The sequence below is a fragment of the Xenopus tropicalis genome, chromosome 4, assembly GCF_000004195.4.
Source record: "Xenopus tropicalis strain Nigerian chromosome 4, UCB_Xtro_10.0, whole genome shotgun sequence".
Lineage (NCBI taxonomy): Eukaryota > Metazoa > Chordata > Amphibia > Anura > Pipidae > Xenopus > Xenopus tropicalis.
The window spans coordinates 74,741,719-74,762,362 of record NC_030680.2 but is presented as its reverse complement, the minus strand read 5'-3'; the positions used below and the strand labels follow the sequence as shown (position 1 = coordinate 74,762,362).

General features: G+C 39.3%; 1 protein-coding gene across 1 annotated transcript; it reads right to left on the bottom strand.

The window, feature by feature from the left end:
• Positions 1 to 2,443: 2,443 nt before the first annotated feature.
• On the bottom strand, positions 2,444 to 20,293 carry LOC100497621 (mixed lineage kinase domain-like protein). Its single transcript, XM_002931690.4, has 11 exons — positions 20,208 to 20,293; positions 15,754 to 16,205; positions 15,298 to 15,429; positions 14,539 to 14,707; positions 12,244 to 12,341; positions 7,991 to 8,126; positions 7,750 to 7,834; positions 7,086 to 7,234; positions 4,911 to 4,960; positions 3,750 to 3,899; positions 2,444 to 2,581 (listed from the first exon to the last, which is right to left on the bottom strand). Exons 2-11 carry the CDS (start codon positions 16,202 to 16,204, stop codon positions 2,529 to 2,531), a joined length of 1,473 nt encoding a protein of 490 aa, XP_002931736.1. The 5' UTR covers position 16,205; positions 20,208 to 20,293; the 3' UTR covers positions 2,444 to 2,528.
• Positions 20,294 to 20,644: the final 351 nt, after the last annotated feature.

Here is a 20,644-nt window from a genome sequence, read left to right as displayed (position 1 = left end):
ACTGGACAAAGTTCTGTCTTTTACTCCCACACTTCTTCCTCTTACAGTCAGAGCTGCGTTATTTCAGTGAGGTGATCTCTGAGGGAGCACATAGAGGTGGCAGTTTCCAAACCAGGGCAAATACTCTCCTTAACACCATCTAATGCTCATTCTGGTGTTTCCTATCCAGTTCTTTAAGAGAATGAGGTTGATCTTCAATTACTCAGTTTAACCTAGCACTACTGGAGCCTCTTATGTCAGCACTGAAGTCTGTTTTAAAACAGATTACTTTCCTCAGGAAAGATGCAAATGGAAAAATCTCTTTACGAATTAGCACAGTATAGACCTTTCACTAGGGCAGCAGTCTGGAAGGGTGGACAGAGTAACTATTTTTGAGAGATCTGACAAATCTGGGGCAAATCAGTCTCTCTGACATAAGGTACAGTGACCAAGTTCCTTAGCAGGAAGATAGTTACCTGGTGAGTGGGAGCTTCGTCAAGAGTGTTTACCCAGATCATGGATAGATGGGGTTAGCTAAATTAGATATGATGGCATTCCCTTGCAAGTTTTGCTCAAGATTTCTGAGGCTAATGGCTTTTTTTATGTGAATGTGTTCAGTCTTCCCTGGAGCTCAGGGGTTGATCTACTTGTTCTTTCCTTTCCCTCTGATTACCAAGATAGGTCAGGGAGGATCTAGATGAAGCTTTTTTTTTTCCCATGGCGGCCAAGGAAGCCTTGGTTTCCCTTGTTATGGAGCATGGCAGTAAACCATCCAAGTTAAGTTACCATGTTCCCAAGATTTCCTTAGGCAGGACCCCGTTCCATATCATCACCTTCAGAATCTCAATGTGATGGCATGGAGATTGGGCACGCATGCAGGAAAGCTGGTTATTTCTTGCAGTGATTAACACTTTTAGCAGCCAGCAAGGCATCCACCTCTCAGGTTTATTACAGAATTACCAGTGTCAAGACTTGGGCAATGTTTTTTTTATCTGACTTCCAATAACATTGTTGAGTTCCTGCAGTGCGATCTTCAGAAGAACTTGGCATATAATACACCCAAGGTGCAAGTGTCTGCCACGTCTTTCTTTATGAGCTTCAGATCTGTTAGTCAGATTAATGCAGGCAGTGACACACTTTAAACCTCCTAAAAGATCTACTTTTTCTACCTGGGATAGGCCCTTTGTCCTTCAAGTCTTTACAGAGCAGCATTTTGAGCTCTTCAGAGTATATCTTTTAAAGATCTTTGCAAAAAGTTGATCTCTTTTAGCAATTACATGACCCAAGTGAAGTAAGTGTGAGTAAATATTTGATTAGGTGAGCCAAAAGTGTGGCATTAGTAGGTTTCTAGTACATAGTATCTGATTCCCTTTGAATTACGGGAATGGCAGGTATTATAAAAGAGGCTGTTCACTGATTATTTTTTTTTAGATGTCCTATAACACAAGGAATAAAAAAATAGTATTGCCTGTTAATAGATTCCTGGTAAGGAGTCACCTGGAGTTTGCAGTGCAGTTTAGAGCCTCATCCCTAAAGAGGGATATTAATGGCTGGAAAGAGTGCAGAGATGTGCAAATAAACAGGTAATCAGAATGAAAGAATTAAATAATGAGGAAAGACCATTAAGTCTGTGATTGTTTTGTCTGAAGAAAAGGTGCTTGTGAAGGGATACTATTACTCTTTACAGCAGTGATCCCCAACCAGTGGCTCGTGAGCGACATGTTGCTCCCCAACCCCTTGGATGTTGCTCCCAATGGCCTCAAAACAGATGCTTATTTTTTAATTCTGGGCTTGGTGTCAAGTTTTGGTTGTACAAAAACCAGTTATACTGCCAAACAGAGCCTTCTATAGGCTGACAGTCAACACAGGGGCTACCAAATAGGCAATCACAGCCATTATTTGGCATCCCCATGAACTTTTTAAATGCTTGTGTTGCTCCCCAACTCTTTTTACATTTAAATGTGGCTCACCGGTCAAAAATGTTGGGGATCCCTGCTTTACAGATACATTAGAGATCATTGTAGATAGATAGTAGGGATCTTTTTCATAGAAAAGATGAAAGAACCAGAGGCCAATGCCCAAAACGTTGGGCAGATTGCAGCCTTTGTTTGTACTTTGCACACTGTAAATGAGGCCTAATGTGTAAAATACACTTTAATTGCATGAAGGCATACCCATATAACCTGTCATAAAAGGCATAGCCTCCTACCAAAAATACTTCTGCCAAGCAGAACCAGGTCAATGATTGTGTCTGGTGTTGTCCGTGCCATTGCCTGGGATTTGAAAAGTTGGATACTGTATTTTTTGTGCCAATCCACATGGACTGGCAATAGTTATGACCTGTTTGCCTAATGGGTAGTTATGAGGATTAGTTCTGATCTTGCAACCTTTGAAATAGGATAGAATAAAGACGTTTGTCCTGCATCAAAGTGTTATAAATTTTTAGGTAAGGAGAAAATTTAGATTTGTAATTGAAATTCTTTCTTTACTTAAAAAAGAATGCATATATCTCTTTGCAGAGCCTTTGTCGTTGCATTAGATGTTAGTTTTCATTCATGGTTTGCTTCCTTGTTTAAGTGATTTAGCAGCAGATCCACAACAGCTGAAAAACATAAAGGCATGAAGTTAGCCCATTGTTGTTAGCCTACATACGTTGTAAATTTAACAGAAATATAGCTCAAGCAGATGTTTCTAGCCTGTTATTTTTATGAAAGAAAGACAACACCAGAAATCTGGTTTTAAGTCATTGTACTTTGAAGTTAATAGAAGTGTTGGAATATTTTGGCAAAAACCTGGAGGCCCCCCTATTAGTAAATGTTGCAAATGTGCTCAATGTTAGCTACAGTAATAGTAATTAAAGGCTGGAACACATGAAACATTTCAACCACTGTGGTTATCTCAGTTATAATGGTAGAGGACAGTCACAAAAACCTATTGTCACCAGTCACTGCTCACTTTGGCTTTCAAAATGGTGCTCACTTGTCCCAATTAGTTCTCCCGGAGAGCACCACACTGCTCAAAACACTACATTTGCAAATTATTTAGCACATAGCATTTCTGGTCGCTTATTTAACATGCATATGGCTATAAATGTAAATTTTTATTTACTGAATTTATTGCACCATCCTAAAGGTTCGGTATCTCTATAGTAGTAATGATCCAGGCCTTCAGACTTGTCACGGGGGGGGGGGGGGTCACCATAGTGGAATCTGTTAGAATCATCTGCGACAGCCCTGACATTTTTTTTTTCCAATAGCGTAAATACTGCATTATTTAAAAAAAGCCAAATACACAGATGTAAAATAAGTTCAAATTTCTCACTCTGTTACCTGGGTACAGATTGGCATAATTATAACCAGTTACCATTAAGCATGTCATATAGAATAGGTTTGGCACATTATATCCTGTTTTAATGTTATTTTTGTATGGTGTAAGGCAGTGATCCCCATCCAGTGGCTCGTGAGCAACATGTTTCTCACCGGGCAGTTATCTGTGAATTCCTCACTTGGTGGCAAGTTTTACTTGAATAAAAACAACATTTACTACCAAATAAACCCCCGTGTAAGTGTGCATAGAGGCTGCCTAATAGCCAATCTTAGCCCTTATTTGGCACCTCCATGAACTTTTATGATGCTTGTGTTGCTCTCAAAAATCTTTTTACATTTGACTGTGGCTCACAAGTAAGAAAGGTTGGAGACCCCTGGTATAAGGTGTTCATGGAAATTCTTTTCGAATTTTAGCAACTTTTCAACATTAAAGGAAAAGACAACCTCCAGCAGACGGGCGATTCTTTGGATTGATATCCCTTGTCTTCTTGATAAGATCTTTTAAGATTGTTGGGCAATCAAGAGCAAGTTCCATTTCCACCTCTGCAGACAGCAGGTCGTATAGTTTATCCACCTTTTCTGAGACAGGCAGCCCTAGATGTAACCATATATATATTAATATATACACACACACACACAGAAAAGAAGTATGAACTTGATAACTGTGGTAGCAAGCAACTTGGGAATTTTTACATCTTGTAATAAAATCCAAAATCTCAATGGTATGGACCCTAAATAGAAAACAGGACCAGTTGTGTATGACACACTTTTGAGAAAGAATGTATTTGTTTAAAAAAATTACTGTTTCTCTGTAACTTCATTGCAGTTGAAGCCAAACATTTGTCACCCTCCCCCAGTGATTTTAACTTTCCTTCTCCTTTAAAGTAATTAAATTTAATGTACTGTTGCCCTGCTTTGGTGTGTTTGCTTTAGAAACTTTACTATAGTCAGGGCTGTATTTCAGCTGCCTTAGGTACAGGACCCAGAAGCACCCCCCTGCTTGTCAATTGCCACATACACAGTTGAGTTTCTGCACTGTGCATGCACCAGCTACAACCCCCCAGGTATCACCACTCCCTAGTTCTCTTGCTGTATTTGACCACAATGCCCAGCGGTAGTCAGGGTTTTATTTTTTAAGATTCTCTTTTTTGTTTATGTAGCCATGAGGCAGCAATTAAAGCTGAAAAAGGAGAAGAGACACAGGTTACATAGCAGATGAGCTCTTTTGAATACAGTAGGAGTGATATTTCTGTGTGTGAACTAAACCTGATGTATTTTACAACATTTATCTGTTATTTGCAATTTAACCTGTGCCATTTAGTTGTATTTCAACTTGAATGGCTACCCCCATGACTCCACAGCACCTTGTTTATATAGTGGTGTTTCCGAAGCAAACATACCATTTTTGCCAGTGCAGGGCAGTGGTACACGATATTCTAATTACTTTAGTACAATTTCATTTTTTAAAGTGTACTTGTTGCTTTAAAACTAAATGCTAATTGTATGTTGTGAAGTAGCCCCAGTGTTTTCTAATTGGTTAGAGCTCTCTGTGTATATAGCATGAGCAAATGTGCAGCTTACCACTATACAGAGGGTTGGACTTACCCTGTAATGGGAATTTGCCAGATGCAATCTCATAAAACACAACTCCTAAACTGTAGAAATAAAAAACATAGATTAAGGAATGAAATCAGAAATTAAATCATCTAAAATACAAAATTTCAATATGATCTCATGGAATTATGGAATGTAATGATTCTTCTAAAAATGACATTCTTCTAAAAATTTCTGTTTGGCAACCCCTTCTCATCAATCTTTCTATCTTTAGGCTAATGCCAGACGAGGCGGATATTTTCGGCAAGCGGAAAAACGCTTGCTGAAAATTCCACCCTACGCCTCCTACTTGTGCCTGCACCCGAACGAATAGAATATGCTCGGGTGCAGGCACATGTAGCAGAAATATGCATAAAAACGCGAGAGTTTGAAAGTCTCTCGGTTTTATGCGTATAGTCTGCCTACCTTATGCTGCCTGTGTGTGCCATACTCTGCCTGCCCTATGCTGCATGTGTGGGCCATACTTTGCCTGCCCTATGCTGCCTGTGTGTGCCAGTCTGCCTGACCTATGCTGCTTGTGCATGCCATAGTCTGCCTGCCCTATGCTGCATGTGTGGGCCATACTCTGCATGCCCTATGCTGCCTGTGTGTGCCATAGTCTGCCTGCCCTATGCTGCATGTGTGGGCCATACTCTGCCTGCCCTATGTTGCCTGTGTGTGCCATAGTCTGCCTGCCCTATGTTGCTTGTGTGTTCCATACTCTGCCTGCTGTATGCTGCCTGTGTGTGCTATACTCTGCCTGCCCTATGCTGCCTGTGTGTGCCATACTCTGCCTGCCCTATGCTGCCTGTGTGTGCCATACTCTGCCTGCCCTACCCTGCCTGTGAGTGCCATACTTTGCCTGCCCTACCCTACCTTTGTGTGCCATAGTCTGCCTGCCCTTCCCTGCCTGTGTGTGCCATACTCTGCCTGCCCTACCCTGCCTATGTGTGCCATACTCTGCCTGCCCTGTGCTGCTTGTGTGTGCCATACAGGCAGAGTATGGCACACACAGGCAGCATAGGGCAGGCAGAGTATGACCCTCACAAGCAGGGTAGGGCAGGCAGAGGCCTGCCCTATACTGCCTGTGTGTGCGCCATACTCTGCCTGCCCTACCCTGCCTATGTGTGCCATACTCTGCCTGCCCTGTGCTGCCTTTGGGAGGTAAACATAATGAGGGTTTATTTTGGGAGTTTGTTATCATTTGAGGGTCCCTCAAATGTAATTATGTTGAGGGGCTTGCTGTGCTACCCACAGGGGAGGAGGAGGCATATGGGTTTAAGGGTGTGTCTTAATATGACTTCATGAACTTTAACATATGAGTGATGGGTGATATCCCTACAGTAAGCACCAACTATTTGTTTTTTGGTGTGCTACCACCATTAATGTGGATATGGCCTTACAAATTCTTGTGATAACATGGGTGTGGTTTAAAAAAAGTGAGTGATAAAAACTGGCTTTCATTAATGGCCCTCAAACACTTAGGTCAGAAAAATTTCGACCCTCGGTATCACAGAAGTTTGACAGCACTGGCATAGACAATGCCTTAGAGCTAACTGTCTTTCAAAATAAGCCAGTCCAACACAAAGCTGCATGTAAAGAGACAGATTGCTGAGAGAGTGGAGAGCAAATGTATTATTTCGGAAAAAGTATAGAACATTTCACAGATCATATTTTGAAAATTTCTTATTTCCATGAGATGAAGCTTATATTTAATTTGTATATTTGCTATAGTTTATCCTTTATGATCAGTTACTGTGGAATGAGATGCTGCCATGCTGCATTTAAAGGGGATGGTTGCCTTTTTGTAACACTGGCAAAATAAAGAATTAAAACAAGTACTAATTTTCAGTGTAATTCAGTGAAAGCAATGTCATTTCCAATACAGCCAGGAAGGAGTCAGGGCAGCGTGAACTGTAAATGTGCTGTCTCTCCCTTACCCATTAGCCTAGCGTTATCATAAATTGGGAATATGATTATTACTGTGCAGATAAAAAAGGAGTGGTAAGCACTTGGCATATGAATAACAGTTAAGGGCCGAAAAGTCTGAATGCAATTTCCAGTGCTAGGATTCTCATTCTATTTTCAGTTAGCATAAGAGTATTTTTTTAAACTTGTTTTACAGATTTTCAGGATGTAAAAACTAATTCTCTGTTGTATTTTGCCACTCTACTGGACATGACTGACCTGTAAATCTCACTATGCTTATCATATGCATTGATGTCCTTTAAGGTTTCAGGAGCAGTGTACATCCATTCTGTGTTCTTCTCCCGCTTCTTCACATTATAACTGCGCCTCATGGAAGATTCAGTCTTTGAAAGCCCAAACCCATAAAGCTAAAGAAAGAACAGAATATTCAAATCAAGCAAGATAATGCTCCTAACTCATATTTTTCTCATGCAGATTAAATGCAGTTTACAGATTTTCCTGGAACAAATAACAATATAGAAAAGAGTAGGTTCTTTCAAATAATCAGTAGTTTTTAATCTCATTTCTGTGAAGCTAAAGAAACAATTTCATATCTGTCACACCAAAGAAACAATTTTTCTCTCAGGATTGTTCCATCATTGCTGGGGCTGTGCCCCAATACCCTTTTAGAGAATTGGCATGATGTCCCCCAAAAATTCTAGTTTCATGAGTGGGCAATGCACCTTACACAACTGCAGCTGAGTGTGAACAATTGCGATTGCAATTTTTCACAAAGCTTTGGACACAATGGTAACTCCAGGGTTCCCCTGTGTCAATGAGGGCACTGAGTGATTAATTTACAACATTAATTAAACCCTATTAAATATGCTAGAGGTTCTCTTGACAGACAATCAATCTTTAAAAGAAAAGTAAAATCTAATACCTTTAAACAGTATTTTCCATCCACTAGGAATTTGGAGCTGCTTAGATTTCCATAAAGAACAGTTTTAAGCTCAGACTGATGCAACCTAAAAAATAAAGTTTATACATAACACCAGATTTTTTTTTTTCAGTTTCTACATATAGGCTGCATTTTTGTGACTAGTAACTATTTCTAAGATTGTAATTTTTTAAATGGACTGGTAAGCCTTCATCATGTTTTTGTGGTGTTGCAATGTACCAACCTATACAATGCCCTTGCAGCATCCAGTGCCATAAGAATACGCTGATTCCAAGAGAGGTCCTTCTCTTTGCTCAGTAGCTCTCTGAGAGTCCCCTTTTCACAGAACTCAGCCACCAGCGAGTAGCACGGCTCACTCTCTAAAACAAAAAAGCAAATCGAGAGTTAAAAGAAAATGAGTACAAAACAAACACATTTTTTGAGAATCAATTTTTTTTGTTAGTTGTACATTGATTATAACTATCCTACCCATCAAGGTTTCCCTTTGTTATTGTAAATAAAACCCTTTTCTTTAACTTGTAAATCTATTCCATTCAATCCGTTTGCTTTCTTTTGCTGGTGGGACATTGCAAGTCAAATAAAATGTTTTCTAAACTGGTTGTAAATAAATATTCCATAAAAGGAATGAATAATACAATGTTGTTTACATGCATTATAGTTTCTATATTATTCTGTGATGTGTATGAATGATCTATATATCGTTGCTTTATTAGAAGCTGGGGTCTTTAAAATATACAACTAGTCTTTGTCATGGACCTACAGGTGCACCAATTGATAAAATAGGACTTAAATTTAAAATGGATTTTGTCTGTATTTTAATCTAAACAAATCCACGATTTCTTTATTTTTCTTTTGGAAAGCAGTAATGGACCATTTTTTTACCATTACTACCTTTATCAGTAAAGGTGCCCATACACTATAAGATCCGCTCGCTTGGCGATGTCGCCAACCGAGCGGATCTTCACCCGATATCCCCACCTACGGGTGGGCGATATCGGGTAGCAAGGGACTTGAAAAAAAAATAATCCGATCGTTTGGCCCTGGGGCCAAACGATCAGATTACATTTGAGCTTATGGGGCAGTCGGTTCGGGGACCGCATCAACGAGCCGATGCGGTCCCCGATCCGACCGGATTTTCTAACCTGGCCGATCGAGATCTGGCCAATTTCAGGCCAGATATCGGTCGGCCAGGCAGCTCTGTTCTGCCCATACACAGGCCGATTAGCTGCCGAATCGGTCCAAGGGACGATATCGGCAGCTATAGTCGGCCCGTGTATGGGCACCTTAAGGGTTTGTTGAAATATAAATAATGAGCTTTGAATAACCAAGTCCCTTCCATTCCCCAGCTGCAGGCTGTGTCTCAGGCTTTTAGATAAAAAGTAGATCATTATACTGGAGGTTAATCTGTGGTAAATTGATGAATTAACATCTCCTTCCACAGTTGCTGTGAAAAATATTAATTCTCAAATGAAAAATTAACAATGTAAAGTTTTGACATTTATCGGCTAACAACCAAGAGCAAGAATTTGAATCTTCTGAATGCCTATGTTTTTCATCTTAGATAACAAATAAAGGTATCACCTTTTCATTGCTTTTGTAATCATTACATCTTAAAGGGACACTAAACCCAACCGTAACGCTGTCCCATTGCGCCCCCTAGTTCTCTATAGAAGTTGATGAAAAACATAATTACACATGAAAACCAATTCACCAATAAGAATTCTACTGACTGAAAACTTAAATTAAAGATGCAAGAGAATTGACCAATGAGAAAGCTGATTTCCAGCACTATGTCAGGCATCTTGCTGTTATCTTACATATAGAGATAAATATGTAATTTTTTCCCCTTCATTATATGACACTGGAATCAGACATGGGGATAAAGGACAGGTTTGTTCAGTGCTGGGAAACTGTGCTCAATGCTCCCAACTCCAATTTATGGAACAAAGAACATGGAGATTTACACAGTCAGCTGGGAATCTCATTGGAGGATTTCTTTGCATTTCAATGCTGCCTCGGGCACTGGAGAGCCTGAAAGGTTTTATTGTGCAATATTGCTTTAAGAATACAACCCTGATGTTGCTGGACTACAGCTCCCAGCATGCCTCTACCTTCATTATATGTTACATTACTCTGGGATTTGTAGTCCAGCAACAGCTGAGTAAAGTTTAGTTAAGCAGCGCTGTGCAGCAGGGTTTAGTGCCCCTTTAATATCCTGTAACATTTTAACTGGCTAAAATGGTACGACCCTGTACCTAGATCTTTGATATGGGATTATCTTACCAAAAGCAGGACAGTTGCTGTTTATACCTCTATACAGCAGGTAAAGGTAGGTAGTCTGTTGTTCACAAACCACCCCCACTTCCAATAATACTACACTGAGCCCCTTTATGTCAGGGATCATCAGAGCATAGTGGTATAGAATACATTAAGAAAGAAGGTTTATGCAAGGGTTAAATAGAAGAAAGGCTACTAGCATGCAAATGTGCCAAAAACCTCACAAGCATACACTAGGGAGGCCTGGGTGAGCACTTGGCTATCCTTCTTATCTTATACAAGGGTAAACCACAAGCTGATTTAGTAATTATTAATGGAATCATTAATTCCATCAGTTATAAGTGGTGCTTAATGATGTTATCTGTGCCATCTGAAACATAAACATTTTGTCTCATAAACTTATTGATGGTTTCTATTACAATAGGAGAGTCATTCATCCCTTCATCTTCACCAGTTATCACCTGAATAATGTAAACTACACTTTTAAAGCAGGGTTTCTTACTCTTTTCTCAGAAGACAAAGATGAAGCCTGGCATTATGCTTAGCGACCCAAAACATTGGTATAGAATTATTGATGTCCCTTATTTTAATAACTAGTGCATATTATAGCAGGAAATTTGACTTTATTAAAGATTGGGTCCCAGACCATAGATTTAAAAGCTCTGTTTTAGAGGAATATTTAAAAATTATAACAGTATATTAACACCCATATGTAATATAAGGCACTAAGTTTGTTCAGGAGCCAATAAGATGTTTGCATTTGAACAGGTGACCACTAAATACTACTTGTTTGGTTGCTATGGGTTACTGCACCTGGACAATTTTTTTATTTATTTTTTTAAATATTCTTTATTTTTGATTTTTGCAGAATAAAAGGGATACAGAAAGAAAAGGGGTAAGGGGTAAGAATTTTTGTAATTAATTTCAATTACATTCAACATACATAAACGAGAGTTGACAATAAGATACTTCTATACCTTAATTGCACCTGGACAAATTTAGTGCCTATTATTACATACCGTATATACTCGAGTATAAGCCGATCCGAATATAAGCAGAGGTACCTAATTTTACCTAAGAAAACTGGAAAAATGTATTGACTCGAGTATAAGCCCCTCAATGGTGCAGCATGAAAAGCATCCATATACCGGTATACAAAATCTTTAATCCCATAAGTAAATATGGCATTTCTGTATTCTTTAAAAACACCAAATTGCAAGCAGCAGATAAAATAGAATTGCTCTTCACTTCACTGCATGGAGGTTGGAGGTCCGTAATTCATAGGACTACTAATTTTTAAAGAAAAGGATTTTCCAGCAAACAGCCCTAATATAAACACATATGAGTGTATTAAGCAAGGCTAGGGACCACGGCTAGCACAAGGATATCATAACCAAGCATTTCAATAGTGTGGAGTAACGGCGCTGCTCTTTGTGTCACTTACTGTCATTGTCATTCTGCAAGATGTTGGCACTAACAGTAGCAACAGTAACTAACTGTAGCGCGCACGCCGTGTCCGCATTCTCCTTAATGCCGGCCACGGGGGTCCAGGGAAGGGGGGGGTCCAGGGAAGGGGGGGCTCGGGGGGGCTCCTCATAGCCGCGCCGCTGAAGGTGTCCCTATGTGCAGCTGCGCGCTGCACAGAATGTAGCGCGCACGCTGTGTCCACATTGTCCTTAAGGCCGGGCACGGGGGGGTCCAGGGAGGGGGATGCTCCTCCTGTGCTTCACTGTGTCCTTACCTGCAGCAGCGCGCTGTGCAGAATGTCGCGCGCACGCCGTGTCCACACCCTGCTGGAGGCCGGCACGCTCAACTACCGTATTGCATGAAGTTTGAGTGCAATTACCGTATATACCCGAGTATAAGCCGATAGTTACTTTTAAAGCACATTTATAGGGCTGAAAAACTCGGCTTATACTCGAGTATATACGATAACTCCAATGAGAAATTGCATGTTAAATGTTTAAAGGGCACCTATTACATAAAACTCCTTGCCTTACTGGATGAGCACTCACTAGGGTCCTTTTCTTTAATATATTATATTATTTCCCCATTCTGGAATGTAGGCTCTGGTAGCCCGCTCTTGTGGTGGTGGGAAAATATGTGATAGCTGCCCTTTAATTGCAAGGAGTGTGAGGATGTATACTACAGTGACAGTAGAAATGTATAGATAAAAGATAAGCTGTTTGCTGTTCTCACGTGAATTATCGATACAGATGCCATACAGACGCACGATATTCAGGCATTCAAATTTCTCCATAGTATTACAGTCACTTTCAAATGATCTTCTTATTGGTCTGGAAATAGGGAAAAAGGGAATTTGTTTCTTATCGCTGACCTGGAACACTTTCATGGCACAAATAGCAAACACAGAAAATTTGTTAAGCTTTTCAGATACACAAATTCTTTAAAAAACACACACACACAAATATGAGATTGGCAGAATGATAAACTGATGATGAAACAGCTAACCGTTATAGATAGGGTTAACAGCTTAGGTTAAGAAACAGCTTTCGATAGGACAATAAACATTGCTGTTCTATAGAACTCTGTAGAGCAAGCTTTCTTACTTGTGAGCCACAGTAAAATGTAAAAATACTTGGAGATCAACACAAGCAGCATAAGGGCTCTGGCACATGGGGAGATTAGTCGCCCGTGACAGGGGAGATTTGCCGAAATCGCCTGCACAGCGTGTGCCATCCCACCGGCGAATTACATTTTCGCCGGTGGGATGGTAGTTCAGGGAGATTAGTCGCCTGTGACAGGGGAGATTTGTCGCGGGCGACTAATCTCCCCGTGTGCCAGAGCCCTAAAAGTTCCTGGAGGTGCCAAATATGGGCTAAGATTGGATATTAGGTAGCCTCTATGCACACTATCAGCTTACAGGAGGCTTTATTTAGTAGTAAATCGTTTTTATTCAACCAAAACCTGCCACCAAGTCAGGAATTTAATAATAACTCCCTGGTTTGGGGGCACTGAGAGCAACATCCAAGGGGTTGGTGAGCAACATGTTGCTCACGAGCCACTGGCTCCTAAATGCACTACCCAGTGTTTCCTCCACATACTGAATCCCACCTCCCAGATCTGCTGCAATAAGCCACTAAATACAACAAAGACACTAGGATTTTATGAATTAAACAAATCTGATTATGAGTAATAGACTGTAACAGAGCAAGACTGATGGAGTTTTTTAAATTAATATTATTACAAATGGTAAAGAACATCATTTTAATAAACAGACTGGGACCATGCCATGTGCTATATTAGTTTTATAGTTTATTTAAATAGCATCAGCATGTTAAACGGGATTTACAGAGATTGATTTTTTTAGGCTAATGTCCCACAAAAGGCACACGTGATAGATCTCTGCTACCATGGGCGACTAATCGATCCAAAATGCCTTTCAACTGGCGATTCTCTCTTGTCAGTGGAAAGGCATTTTGGGGAGCTTAGTTGCCCGTGGTAGCAGAAATCTCTTCATGGGACAAGTCCCCAGTGAAGCTTCAAAGTAAGATCCATATTACATAAGAATCAATTTTATCAGGAACCATATTTTTTTAGAGAGTGGGAGGAAACCTACCCAACATACAAGCAGATCGTCACATAGCTGAAACTGAACTCAAGATTCCAGGGTTGCAAGGTAACAGAGCTACCACACTGCCCACAAGGGCAAACTGGGCAGCACTAGCTGTAAGGCAAGTAGTTAGCCCAAGACTATACCAAGCTTTTTAATCAGTTAGAAGCACTAATGATTGCAAGACATCTAAGTAGCTAATTTGCCATTTTAAAGAAACAGTAACACCAAAAAATGAAAGAGCTTTAAAGTAATAAAAATATAATGCACTGTTGCCCTGCACTGGTAAAACTGGTGTGTTTGCTACAGTAACACTACTATAATTTATATAATAAGCTGCTGTGTAGCCACGGGGGCAGCCATTAAAGCTGGAAAAAAGGAGAAAAGGCACAGGTTACATAGCAGATAACAGATAAGTTCTGTAGAATACAATAGTGATTTATCTGTTATCTGCTATGTGCCTGTGCCTTTTCTTCTTTGAATGGCTTCCTCCATGGCTACACAGCAGCTTATTTATATAAATTATAGTAGACTTTCTGAAGTAAACACACAACTTTTACCAGTGCAGGGCAGCAGCACATTATATTTTAGTTACTTTTATACACTTTCATTTTTTGGTGTTACTGTTCCTTTAAGATACATTTTTGACCTCTTTACCTCATGTGTTTATTATCAGTTGTGTTTTTGTACGTAAACTGTATGTCCACTATATACTGTACACCAATTTATTGTACAGCACTGCAGATTATGTTGGTGCTTTATAAATACAAATTATTAATAATAAAGATTCAGCTGCTCTGTTTATCTAGTTATGGGTCAGAATACAAATACTATGCAAAGGTTTAACAGCCTTACTCACTATGTAACTATGAAATCTTTAGCATGCTTGATGGTGTTTGTTGGGAGACCCTGGGACTTACACATTGTCTTCGCTCAGCTCTCCTTTTAACACTTTTATAGTAACTGGACTCTTATGGTAATCTCCTCTATAAAGGAAATAGCTGCGAGTCTCCATCAACAACTCTCCTTGAACCAGATCTGTAGCTTGAATTATTTTAGGATTCCATGGCATGCGGATTCCTGACAACACTGTAAAATAAGAAACATTACACTGATGTAAAATAATCTGATCAAAAGCGTATACGCACAATTTACATATGATATTTTGTCATTAGTGTTGTTTCCTATTAGCTTAGTGCTGTAAAAATACAAATTTCACTGTGCACCTTTACATAATATCTTTACATAGTAAGTTGGGTTGAAAAAAGACATACTTCCATCACGTTTAACCATAATGACTATATATAACCTGTCTAACTTCTAGTTAGCAAAAGAAATTCTGTGGTCTTCTGGGATGGGCCCTACAGTAAATGACTCTGTGGCAAAATCAGGCCTGCTCTGCCTGGCACAGGTACTAAATTTGGCCTGCTTCAGGAGTCTGTCACTCCAGCATATCCTGCTATACCTCCATTGAAGAAGCCCTAAAATATACTTCAAACTTTTTATTTTTTAAAGGGTATTTTAAAACCCCACATAAAGATTTATGACTGATAGTAAAGTAGTAAATATTTAATTATTTTGAGAATAATGGTCTTCCATAATTCATGTTGTATAAATATACACACACACATTTTACACAGGTATACACATATATCAGCATATACCAAGAAGTAACTTACATTGTGCTTCAACTTTTTTGTATAGTTCTTCAAGTCTGTCCATTTTAGTAGCCATATCATCAACTTTATTGTCCACGGAGTCCATTTTGTCAGCCACATCGACAACCTTTTTTGCTACTGAGTCCAGCTCATCTATAAGAAATCATTAAGCGATCTTGACATTTTCCCTTAAAGCAGGAGCACAATTAAATAAATCATGTTTTTGTTTAAAGCATTAAATGAAGAGTTAATGAATTATACCACAATTTTTTCTCTCCTGACACATAGCCCTGTTAAATACCCATTGCAACTGAAAGGGCTATGTAACTCTTAGTAAACACCAATGTATATATATATATATTTTAGTCTTTTAGTCTCAAGCACTCTTGATTCCTTCCCTTCCCAGTTTCCACATCTTCCCATGACTATTGTTTTTTTATATCTTACATTACATAGACAGAGGCTAAAAATACTTACTTTTTAAGTATTCTTTTATATCATTTATATCTTCTTCAATAGCTTTAAAATTCTGTTTTTTCCACTCTTTTTCATTAAAATATTTTAGAAAATTTTGAGAGTGTTCCACTGATGTTAGCATAATCAAGGCTTCAGCAGCATCCCTCAGCCTATCATTGATAAGCGCAAACTCTTCTTTAATCTTGTTGGCTTTGATAAACTTTAGAAACCACACTCGATTGGAGTATTTTTGTATCCATGATTCTGCATTGTTCATGGTACACAGTAGTTGTTGCAAAATGTCATTGTGGTCCTTGTGCACTTTTGCCTGATTAGTCAGCTTTTCCACAGGCACCATAAGGAGCTCGATCCTTTTTTTCAAGCGGTAGCATTGCTTCTTGTTGCAGCTGGCTTTTTCATGCAGACTGTATATATTGTATGCAATTTTAAGGATACCTTTCAGCAATTCCATACTATAGAGGTAAGTATAATACAAGTTTTATTAATTAAAATGACAGTAATAAAAATTCCCTAAATGTACTGAACTTTTGCTAACAGTATCTAAAAAGGCAAGGCAAAAAGAGAATACCAATAGCATCGATAAAGGGTGTTAGGAAAGACCAAGTAAAAGAATAGGCACCAGATGGTTTTGTCATCCTCCGGATCAACTAAAAGTAAGGAAGTCAGGAAAGTTTCACTTAGTCAAATAGTTGTGTAACCTTCTGTGCTACTGTATATACCATACCTCCAAACATTTTAAAAATGTAAAGCGGGACAAAAATGTTATGACCACTCCCCCTGAACACCACTCACATTTTTACAAAATTGCCAGGTTATTTAAAGTTTAAACACAAACAAACATAAAGGGGCCCATCTATTGATGTATGATTGGTTACGAATAGAAACAAATTGTATTTAGACTTTTAGAACTGTGCGTATTTTTGTTAATTTCCTGCAACTTTTTCATACAACAATTTGTGCAACAAAATTGTATTTGTTGCAACGAAAGTTTCGGAATTCATTCAAGTTTCAGTATGATGACTTTCTTTTGGCCAGGTTGGAGCTGCAGAGTGCCATTGAGTCCTATGGAAAGTTTCCCAAATCATGCATTCAAGTTTCAAAGTCAGAAAGGGTTTTGTGCTGCTTACGATCGTTATATACGAAAATTTCATGACTATCGGATCGCCAGTATGTATACGATCTTTGTATTGAAACGGAAAGAATTTTCGTGACATTTTCGATCATCAGAAATGATCAGATTTCGGGATTCATATTCGCATCTTAGTGAATCGGCCCCCAAGAATGTATATCAATTGACTAATTATTGCCAATAATAAGAAACTGATTTTTTCTGCGACAGTTGCTTTCAGCTGCCATAGACAGCACAATTCCACTAACTGTGACAGGGACAACCAGCCATAATTATGGTGGGCAATTTGATAACTGGTCTCATAAATCATTAGCTGCCCTTGAAAATGCAAAAAAAGGATTTGTGGGGTAACATAACTGTAGCCAATGAAAAAGTCAAAACAGCACTCAAGTTGCCCATTTCTAGGCAAGCTTGTCGTGCCAGGACAATGGGAGGTTTAGTGACTTGTCAAGGTCACAAGAGGAGGTAATCGAACCCAGCGGAACATTTCCCACTGAAGGCCAATGCCCTAAGCACGTTTGAGCGTTTGGTGTGTCCTGACTGTGTGAATGAGACGTGCAGGGTTAAAGCCGGCTGCTTGCACCAAGACCTCTATAACTAGGGGGACTGTTTAATAAGTAGAGAGTATGAATCCAGAAATGTGCTGCATTATGTATAGCACAATACCATACCTCCCAACATTTGAAAAATGTAAAAAAGGACAAATAGAAGTGCTGCGAAAATTTTCTGACCACGCCTGTTTTTTGTGACCACATCTCCTAAATACCACTTCAATTTTTACAAAATTTGGCAGGTTATTTAAAGTTCGAACATATTTCTAGGGGTTTTGTGTCTTTTTTTATGTGTTTCTGGGCTCTCAGCCAAAAGCTACTTTTTTAATTAAGTTAAAAAATAGGCTGATGGTTCAGTAATATGATGTTTATCCATATCAACCCATATCTGGTGAGTTCAGTACTCATTTGTATTCAGTTCATTCAGAATACCTACATCATTTTTGCGTTATAATTTCCAGAGGAAGAGTTTCTACTAGTTACTTGCTTTACAAAGGTGAACTATACCCCTGAACATTTTATGTCTCTATAAAAATATATCATATAAAATGTCTCACAGTTAATATATTATTTTAAAAAAGTATGTGCCATTGGATAATCCCTGTGTCTGTTAGTGCAGCTACATATAGGAGCGGAGAGAAGTTCACCATATGCCCTCAATTTTTATGTCAGGTGATAAGTGAGTGGCACACACAGAAAATGAGAAAATCTGTCAAGGGCAATAAGTACTGGTGTCAAAATCCCAATGTGATAAGATTCTTTAATAGGTCACTTATTTGGATATAAACTATCTGTTGGTTAATTTTTCGTTCAGAGTGTTTATCAAATGATTTGTCCCTGACAAGAGCTAAAGAAGGTATTCCATTAGGGTTGAATCTCCTCATGTATTATATACATTGATCCTCACATGGATTTAAATTGGCACCTGATGTTACATGGAGGCGACTCTACAAGGAAAGGACTGCTGTACACTAGAGCATATATACAAGGCCTTTGAACCAAATGGGCTCATGCTAAAATCTGAAAACAGAGCTTAGTTAATGCAGTAATATACAACCCTTAGCTAAGGGTCTCTGGATCTTTTATAACTTGCTAGAAGCAGCCAGGATTAAGGTTGGTAAATTTTACTAAAATGTCCAACCCCCTAATTATAAGTGGGGTGTTGTTTGGGTCAGTCATCTGGGGGCTACCACTAAAAGGCAAGTAAATGGGAGCAAGCAGAGAGAGTGTAAAGTAACTATTAAAGGAGAAGGAAAGTAATTTTGGCATTTTACTGCCAATAGATTTGCCACATTAGTGCCACCTAGAATGCTATATTTATTCTGCAGAAACCATTAACATACCTGAGTAAACAGCTTTAGAAGCTTTCTCTGTTTGCCTAAGATAGTAACTGCCATTTTAGGTAGCTTCCTGCCTGCAGTCTCTAGCCATTATAGCTGAGATCACACATTCCTAAGGGAGGGGGAAGGAGTTCTTAGCATTCAGGTGGGAGGGGGGAGCAGGAGAGGGGAGAGAACTGCCTAGACTCTGGCCCCGGGAATTAAGGCTGTTTCTGAGAGAGGAAGTCAGACACTGGAACATCTGGTTTACAAAAAAAGAGACAAGAAATCTTGTGTTTCTTTTGATAGAGGACTCAGTGCATCATTACTGTAAGTGCTTATGGCTGTATTTACATAGACCTTTCTGATAAAGATTACTTAGTTTTTACCTTTCCTTCTCCTTTAAAGTATTTTAATATAATAGCATGTGTTCATGAGGGTTAGAGATGTGCAGACCAGCCTGAAACCCGCAGGACCCATAGGTTGGGTGGTTCGGGCCAATCTTCACACAGTTCTTGCAGGTTGTAGGCAGGTTCAGGCTAAGCTCTCTCTTTTGCCTTCCCCACCCACAACCTTACTCTGCCTGGCTTCCGCCTTCTGCAGCCTCTATTTATAGGCGCACGCCTGCCTGCCCCTTCGTGTGTCACAGATTGGGTGGGTCAGGTGCAGGTCTATAAATAGAGGTTTGGGCTGGAAATGGCTGGATTAGGGTCGGCATTTTGATTCCCCGCACATCACTACCACAAAGGGGCCCTGTCCTTACAGCTTGACCCATGGTAAGAACAGGGCTAACCTGTGCCAGTGTACATGGTGCTGCACTCTGTGCTATATTTTTTATATGGTATGAGGTGCACAGTTCTGCCTTTCTTTGTAAGTGACCCCTAATGTGGCAGATAACTAGAGAAGGAAATCTGATGCTTGAAATAATAAAACTACACAAACCACAATGCATTGCGTGCTTCTTCCCTGGAATGTTAATTAGCTGGCTTCTGCTTCATCCAGCAGTGCAAAGAACTGCAAGAAACTGGCAGATTCTACTGACAATTTACAAGGCGTACTGCAAAGTTGCAGTTACATTTTCTTTAAATAGGCAAAACTTTATTTTAAAGTTTACAACCCATTTGAAAACAATAACATACAGTATATCACTTTCAAGACTTAATTGCTGTTAAATGTTCTGCATATAATCTATTGCACTGTCTATCTATTGTATAAGAAATAGACTGATAGAAGACAGAACTGCAAATAGCGATTGCTTTCTTGTTTGCCTTTTAATGACACTCACAGTCGCACAAATAAAACGTCTTCCAACCAAAAGAATGACAGTGGCACTCCCTAAACACCAAGCTTTTATGTATACTCCTTCAAACACGACACATACATTGTATCCATTCCTCACACAGGACAGACAGAGCAGAACTCTGTTTATTTTCCTTAAAGGCAGTTTACACTTACCTTAAAATCTTCAGTGTATTGCCAGCGTGTCGAAGCAGAGAAGGGAATATTTTTTTCTAACATCTGTATTCTTTCCTGTATCCTATTTCCTGTGCACACCTACTGACACTTTCGGTTTCTATTTGTCTCCTGTCAGCTCATACCTTAGTGTTATTTGCACACTTACTTTTTACATTTGTCTCATATGCGTTTTAAAGAAGAACTAAATCCTAAAAATGATTATAGCTAAAAATGCTATATTTTATATACTGAACTTATTGCACCAGCCTAAAGTTTGAGCATCTCAACAATGATCCAGCAACAGTGATTCAGGACTTTAAACTTGTCAGAGGGGGTCACCATCTTGAAAAGTGTCTGTGACACTCACATGCTCAGTGGGCCCTGGGTACGACAACTTTAGGGGTTGTTGTAAAGTATCCAACAGAAAATTAGGTTTG

Coding starts and splice junctions, on each gene's coding strand:
- LOC100497621 (XM_002931690.4), bottom strand. CDS start 16,204: ATGGAATTGCTGAAAGGTATCCTTAAAATTGCATACAATATATACAGT. Junction 15,430..15,753: donor TATAAAAGAATACTTAAAAA/GTAAGTATTTTT, acceptor GATTTCTTATAG/ATGAGCTGGACTCAGTAGCA. Junction 12,342..14,538: donor GAGCTGAGCGAAGACAATGT/GTAAGTCCCAGG, acceptor CCCTATTTCCAG/ACCAATAAGAAGATCATTTG.